Raw genomic sequence first — 8,512 nt, forward strand, 5'->3', positions numbered from 1 at the left:
TATGATTTGGACCCTTCATTCTAACATTTCTTATGAAACTTATTTTAACATAACATGAATGTGTACAATGTAACTGATGTATATATTAATATCTTTCCCTCATGTTCTTTTTCTCTATCTTTTTTTCTTTAATTTATTTTAGTCTTCAGCTTGTTCTTTTCTGATTAGTATTCTTATGACATTGAACATATTACAAATGCATTTTGTATATTGTATACAAAGTTGTATGTCATAAACGTGTAATCTCTGTACGTTTTGCAACAAAAATAAAATAATAAATTAAATTAAATTAAAGTAGACAGCTCCGTAAGCACGTCCCAGCCGGGTCCGTCACTTATTGGCTTCCCCGGAAACATTTCCGTTGTGTTCTGTCCTATTTGCAGCGCGTTTCTGTATTTGGTTGTGTTGTGAACTTTTGCAGCGCGTTTCTGTATTTGGTTGTGTTTTGAGTAATTGGAGCACACATGTGTTGTGAACTGATGAAGATGTTTTCTTAATTTGCAGGTGTTTTTCTATTTGCATGTGTTTTCTTCAGTTGCAGCGCGTTGAGCTCTCTCGGCCACCGTAGAAACCTGTATGACAGAGGTCGGTAACAGGGCCTCCACATCAACAAGTGAACAATAACAAAGCAAACTCAGCTTCCTTTTTATCAAAAAGATTGACAAGACAATCGCCAAACAAAAAATGTCTTGATCATGGATGCAGAACAGCTGGGGGTAAATATGCTTAGGTAGGATGAACACATAGTTGCCTCTCCATTCTTCTTTGTATGCCCTACTTCCGCTGTCAACGTTCCTCTTTAGACTCTGTGATAGTGCCATGTTCTCTCACCAGCTCGCTTAATGTTAACATCACTCTGCACACGTCGTAATAGCGGACCTCCAGCACGCAAACAATAATAAAAAGATGCAGTTTAGTACGTGAGGATGCCAAGGAATAATTCTGAATGTAAAAGTAGGCTATGCCAAATAATTATTACAATAAGTTAGGCTCCATTGCGTAACAAGCAAATCAAAATTGATACACATTTATTATTCACAATATGGAAAGAGGAAATAAAACATAGTTCATTAAGAGCATGACTCAAACATGCCATTAATGGGCTCTTTTATTTTTGAGTTATTTTTATCCATTCCACATATGTGTGTTTTAGCAAGGCAGTCTGTGTTGTAAGTTGGTGAATGAAGATACTTGTCAGGTTACGTGTCACTACTGCTTTATTCATTTATCCAGTGTAAACTAGGACACCGCCACACAAATGTGGCTTTTTGTTGATGACTGTCCTACTACAGGATTTAACACAGAGTAACAGATCACTACCAGTTACAAAGTCTGTCACAGGCAATTCTAGTTGCATTTTTCATCAATTCATTTCTTAAAATATCCTTTGACTATGTTCTGGCCAACATCTAGTGGTGAAAACAATGTTTGGCCTGATGCCAAACTTACTTGCCGACCCCTGCTGTGTGAGCTCTCAGTATCAGACACTGTAACCTCCACTAGGTGGCGCTCTTTCAGTGTGATTAATGTAATATTCAGTCAGTGCTGATGGTGGGAGGAGCCAGTAAAGCTGATCATTACTGATAAAGAGCTGAAGAAAGAGGAAGGAACTAAAGCAGACAGATGTAGAGACAGAGAGATTCACACAGAGAACATTCAGCATAAAGAAGACTGAACTCAACTCACAATGAAGATCCTCCTCATCTTCTTCACTTTCTCCCTGATCTCAGGTCAGAGCTTTTCTCTTTCATCACTGCAGTAATGATGCTGTTTTCTGTTCATGAGGTTTCTGATCACAGTATCAATCTGATTGACAGGTGCAGTGAGATGCGTCAGTGTCACTGGATATTCTGGAGGAAGTCTTCTTGTTGATTCACAGAAGACTTGGTTCAGTTACTCTGCTAAATATACGGCCAAATTACCTGAGTGGAGAACAATAATAAATGACACGAAACATGATAAATGGATTAATGACGGAAGATTCACACTGTTTAAAAACAATGAGGGAAACCTCATGATCTACATCAGAGAACTGAACCAACATGATGCTGGAAGATACGCAATTGAAGTCCTTCACAAGTGGCGTAAATATATGACTTTGAATGTGGAAGAAGGTCAGTCATTTTAAGAAGTCTTTGTGTAGTAAAACAATTTCAAAGTTTTTACAGTATATGAATAAAATAGATGTATTATGTGAATGACAGATTCATGTTGTAAAGAGTCAAAGAGAGTGATGGTGAATATTGGAGAAACTGCAACCTTCAGCTGTGAATATTCACAGAATCATATTAATGATCCCAAGATCATATTCAAAGAAGGAAAAGACTCTATTGAGACGATCTACAGCACCTCGAAGAAGACCGAAAGATTCAGTGTTTCTGATGACAGACATAAAAACCTCTTCAGTGTGAGAATTACTGCTGTGACTCCAGATGATGGAGGAGTTTATTTATGTGGAGTTTGGATCAACAGAGACTTGTACAGTTACTCCATTATTAATACTGTTCATTTATATATTATTAGTAAGTTGAACAAACTCAATCAAATCTGGCAAAAAAAAAAAAAACATTATTACATAACATGCAATATGTAAATTGTGAAAATATATGTAATATATAATATATCAAACTATAACAATGTTATTTGTCTTTGAAGTTTAATTATATTTGTGATTGACAGCTAAAGTGGGCGTGTCTAGAGCGACTGGCCACTCAGGAGGTCGTATGATGATCAAGTGTGAACATCCTCAACACAAAACCAAGCCAAAATACATCTGTAGAGAATCAGATGGATGTTCAGAGAGGAAGAATCCAGGAGTTCAGGATGAATGGATGGAGAATGGAGATGTTTCTTTATATGACGACACCAGAGCAGGAGTCTTGATGGTGTTTTTTAGAGAGCTGAAAGCTGCAGATGCAGGAACATACAGATGTGGAGTGAATGTGTCTCACTATACTGAGAGCTTCACTGAACTTCAGCTGGACATCAGAGATGGTGAGGAACCAGAAATACTTTATCATTTATAAGTTATACGTTTTTCTTTTGATCTTTATGTAAATTTGTCCTGGTTTATAGGTGCAAAATATCCAAAGACAAAGACTGAATCTGCTCATCTTGGTGAAGAAGTCAACATCACCTGTCAGATCCCAGAGGAACATAAAGTTAATTTCTGCAAAGAGGATGATGATCACATCTGTCAAAACATCAGCACATCTGCAGTGACAGAAATGAGTCCTTCATCTGAGAGAAATGAAGAGAGAGTTTTTACAGTGAGCATCAGTAATGTGAGTGTGAGAGATGCTGGAGTTTACTGGTGTGGAGCAGAAACCAGAGACACACATTTGACTTTCATCTCCCTGACCACCAAAATTCAGCTCAACCTCTTCAGTGAGTGAATTCAGATGATTTCATTGTAGTAAATACAGTATATTCAGAATCAAGTGTGTGAAATTAAAGCAACACTAAATAACTTTTTTTTACCTTAAAATAATGTTTCCAAAATCGTGTCAGTGGTTCATCAAGTCGTAACAGGGTGAACGGCACTTCTGCATTCGCTGTACGGCCCTCTATCGGCTATAATCACACTATGCAAGTTTGCCAGATCGGGTCGCGTTTCTGTAGTTCAAATGAGACATAAGAAACTACAAATTTGACTTGCTTTACGGCAAGCGTTACAATAGTCATTATTTAGTTTTTCTTCGTTTCTGACGTCGCAATACATCATACTTTCATGAAATCATGCATCATACTCTACCTTGTCTGTGGACATCGTTCATTCCAAAGCCGGCGCTGGATAAACAGCGAGTGTGTGTGTGACAGTAGGCTGAGATAGGCTAAATTATTTACGACAGCGGTTATGGACAATTCCACTTCCAACCTGTAGGGGGACCGAAGAGGAAAAGTTATTTAGTGCTGCTTTAATAGTTCACTTAAAAATGAAAATTCTGTCATCATTTACTCTCCCTCAAGTTGTTCTAAACCTGTATAAATATCTTTCTTCTGCTGAACACAAAGGAAGTTATTTTGAAGAATGTCAGTAACCAGATAGTTGATGGACCCCATTGACTTATAGGTAAAACAATACTATGGAAGTCAATGGGGTCCATCAACTGTCTGCTTGAGGGTGAGTAAATGATGACAGAATCTTAATTTTTTAAGTGAACTATTCCTTTAAATATCTGTGTTTGTTTGTTTGCAGTGGATCCAGTAGTGAGACGTGAAGGAGGAGGAGAATCACACATCTTCACTAAAGTGCATTTAAGCATCAACAAAGGTAAGACAGTTTCTTTTATTTGTATCTTCTATCATATCAACACTTTAACAATCGGTTATGGGCGAGTCTACCGATGTGAGAGGAGGGGAAAGAAAAAGCATTTCCACTCCATTGTTTGGTTTTATGCTATTTAAAATATGCACACAGTGTTGTCCGATTCATGAACAAATGACTCGTATGAACCATTAAGATATTAATAACTTCTCACTACAAAAAAAAACGAACTAACTTACAGGACCTCTGAGAAATAATCCTGTCCAGATTGTCTGTGTTTGCAGTATGTTGTTATTTTTTCTCACTGTGTTTGTGATGAATGGGTTTTTTTTTTTAATACCAGATCAAAACCACAGAAATGAGCTGAAGGTTCAGAGTCTCAGTTTAATTTGGCTGTGAAGAATTACAGTCTTTATTCAGAAACCCACAGCGAGACTCGACAGAGACAGAAACAGAAACAGAGATGAAGCAGAACGTGCAGATCTGCAGACGAGAGACTGAAATACACTCATGTTACTGCAGAGCTACAGTAGTTCTCGTAAACGCGGCCTGCAGCGTTTCCAAATGTCTCCATTTTCAAGGATCAAAAACTCAGGAGTAGTGCAGACGCCAGGCGTAACTGTAGCAAAATTTATGCATTTTAAAATGAAAACGCACTAGTGTAAACAGGGCCTTAGTTTGTATATTGTTTCCTTTCTGCTTCATTGGTTGTCATGGTTTCATTCTGTTGTCATAGTTACTCACTGTGTCATTTCACCTGCTCCTAGTTTAGTTCTAATTATACATATACTATTATACAGTACATATATGTTCAGTTCTTTGTCTGCCGTTGTTTGTGTATAGCGCACACTGTTAAAGTATGTTTGTTTTGCCTCGTTTGGATTATCTGCTCGTTGTATTTTTGCTTAGATTTATATATAAAGTTAAAAGTGCTGCATATTAGATCCGTGTAGCCTCTCGTCATCTTCCTGCCTGACTAAACGTTACAGTCTCAGTTTAATTTGGATGTGAAGAATTAGCATTCTTTATTCAGGAAACCCACAATAAGACCACATGAGACTCAATAGAGAGAGATGAAGCAGAACGTGCAGATCTGCAGACGAGAGACTGAAACACAATCATTCTACTGTAACCTTAATAATAAGTAAAATATAATGAATGAAGCTGTGCATGAAAACTCCCTCAGTGATGTTGGCCAGGTGATCAACAAATGTTACTAACATCTTTTTAAAATAATTTATTTCATATTATTTTATATTAAAACATATTTATGTTGGATATAAAAGCACACTGAGTTGGATTTCATGGACATTTCTCAAAATAAAACAGATAAAAACAAAGTAAATAATTAAATAGCCACAAAACCAGAAACAGGGCAGCTTTATGTTTACAGATTAGACATCACTTTAACTCATCTTATTCATATTAACTATGTAAATTGGACCTGAGTGTCCTCAGTTGAATATTTGTGTAGATATTATTTCATTCACGTGTGTCTTGCTTTCTATTTATTGTGTGTGTGTGTGTGTGTGTGTGTGTGTGTGTGTGTGTGTGTGTGTGTGTGTGTGTTATTTTCAGATTCCTCCATGATCATCATTATTTGTGTGTGTGTGAGTCTGCTGCTGATTGGTGGATTCACTCTGACTGTGTGTAAATTAAGACACAAGAGACGAGGTGACGCTCACACACACACTTCAGTTCAGTCTACTGCACAGTTACCCACAATCCCCTCTGCTGGGCTCCTGTACGCGTCTGTCAGTTTCCAGAAGCATGAAGAGTCTCTCAGTGAAGCTTCAGTGACTGTCAGTAAGAACGAGCTTTACTCTGATTACACCACGGTCAGTCGCCGCATGAGACTCAACTAACTCACTTATAACAGATCACAGATCAGCACACATTACACCAGTATTTAAACAAATAGACTATGATATTTACTGTATATTTTTATATTAAGCTTATGCTCACAGTTTAAATGAAAATGTACTTAATCCATAATTTAGTGTTAAAAAGATGTTTAATTGACAGGGTCGTTCAGTTCAGTCTCTTGAATCGTGAGACACTTTATAAATTCTGCTCATGTTTCTTCTTTCACATATTTAAAATAGCAGTTGCGTCAGAGGTTTATTGGTGTGTGTAAAGAGTTTCTCACCTCAGTTTATCTGAGGGTGTGAATAAAACAGGAAATAAAACCCCTGAGTGACACTTCTAGAAAATACTGTGAAGTGTCCAGTCCAAATGCAGAGACACGTTTAGTTAATAAAGGCTCTTTAATAGCAGCTCTTAAAGCTGTTTGCTTTACTGTTTTCTCTTTCTCATCTCTCTGAATATTGGTTGTGTTTGATCTGCTTTAGATTTGTACATGCAAGATACTTTTGCTAAGGGTTTTATTTATTTATTCATTTATATTTTGCTCTGTTGGGACTGACGTCATTTTTCTGATGTAAGTTTTACTGTAGAAACATATTTTATTAATTGAAAAATAAACATTGGGATATATAGTATACTATTTTGTTATTGTTTCTTGTTTATTACCCAAAACTGTTGTAGAATCAGAGAGATTATTTACTTTTTTTTTATTTTATTTTTTACTTTTTTTTTATTATATTTAAAATGTCAAATATTGTCATGGGATGCCATTGACTGAATCTAGTTGTCCTACTGATGACTGATACAGTATAATAATTATTAATATCATAAAAGACAGCGAGAAAAGTTTAAACTCTGCAAAGGAGAAAGTCTGAGTCTGAAATCTGACTAATAATTTAATAATTGTATGCATTTTACTTTGTATCACATTCACGACTGATCGAAATATGCATATAAACTACTAACAATCAGGTTATTTAAAGTCTCATCAATAGTTCATCTTTTTTCATTTTCATCTTTTGAAATGATTTGTTGTTATTGTGATATTTAATAAATGGAAATTATTTTTGATATGAGCAAAAGTTTTGGTCAGAAAGTTTCTCATGAACACTGGAGGTGTTTTTGTGTTTGCGTGATGAACAGGCAGTTTTTTTCCGTCCAGCTCAAAGCCACAGAAAACATGTGAAGGTTGAGGGTCTCAGTTCAGTTTAATTAAACACACGTACTCAGGAAACCCACAGAGAGACACATGAGACTGAACAGAGAGACAGAAGATGAACAGAAGACAATAAAGACTAACAGCTGATCATTCAGTAATTCACCTTCAACATTTAATGAAAGTGATGAATTGAGGAAAAGACAAAAAATAATGAATGATCAACAAATTATTTAATGTGTGATTTGACCATTTTTCTATTTTAAAAACAGATCAAACTAAATGAAAACAATTCCACAAGTCAATGAAACGTCTCGGGTTACTTGACTGTAACCCTGTTCTCTTTCAAAAGCTACAGTCGATGCTGCGCTGATCAGCGCATTGGGAACGTCTTTAACGTGACCAGCTATGAAAATATGTGCAACACGTCAATGAAATTGACCAGGAACTTTTATAGCCTTGGGCGGTGACATCATCGGACCGCCGCAAGGCTATAAATAGATGAGCCACAGCTGCATCGACAGGTCTTTTGTCTGAAGAGCAGTCCTGGGACATCTTCAGCACTGCAATACAGCGCAGCATCTCGTTCCACTTTTTCAGGGAACAGGGTTTCAGTCAAGTAACCCGAGACATTCCCTTTTCAAAATCTACAATCGATGCTGCGCTGCTCAGCACATTGGGGACGAGAATACCCACGCCGCCGTGCTTGTAGGTGTCTGGACCCCTTACGGTTATGTAGTGAAGGTCTCAGGCATGAGCTTGTGATGTCGACGTGGCATGAACATCCAGACTATAGAATCTTATGAATGTGTGCGGAGAGGACCAGCCTGCCACATCACAAACATGCTGTAGTGGAGCACCCCCCGCCAAGGCTTGGGAAGAAGTGACCCCCCCTAGTAGAATAAACCCTGATGCCTACTGGCAAAGCTTAACCGCGCGCCTCATAGGCAAGGGCAATAGCATCCCTCACCCAATGTGAAATTGTCCGTTTTTGTGGCGGCCGCCTCTGTTAAGGCCACAATGACAAACAAATAGTTGCTCTGACTTACGCCACTGGCTAGTGCGGTGGAGGTAGGGCTGAAGAGTACGGACTGAGTCTCTGCTTATCCGGCGTTGTGAACGGCGGAGGGCAGAAGGCCTCAAGAGTGACCGGATGTACGGTAGAGAAGGGGACCTTACACTGTAAAAAAAAATCCTAATTTTACAGAAAATAACTGTGATTT

The 8,512-nt window shown here is 37.6% G+C and overlaps 1 protein-coding gene across 1 annotated transcript in view; it reads left to right on the top strand.

Moving 5' to 3' along the window:
* Positions 1-8,512, top strand: part of LOC309493668 (polymeric immunoglobulin receptor-like) — a 282,931-nt gene that overhangs the window by 81,965 nt on the left and 192,454 nt on the right. The window contains exons 5-7 of the mRNA XM_082162859.1: positions 2,680-2,994; positions 3,076-3,387; positions 4,199-4,273. Of these exons, the coding sequence (XP_082018985.1) occupies positions 2,680-2,994; positions 3,076-3,387; positions 4,199-4,273 (702 nt within the window). The remainder of the gene's footprint in view (positions 1-2,679; positions 2,995-3,075; positions 3,388-4,198; positions 4,274-8,512) is intronic.

This window comes from Leuciscus leuciscus (assembly GCF_965113295.1).
Source record: "Leuciscus leuciscus genome assembly, chromosome: 3".
Taxonomy (NCBI): Eukaryota; Metazoa; Chordata; class Actinopteri; order Cypriniformes; family Leuciscidae; genus Leuciscus; species Leuciscus leuciscus.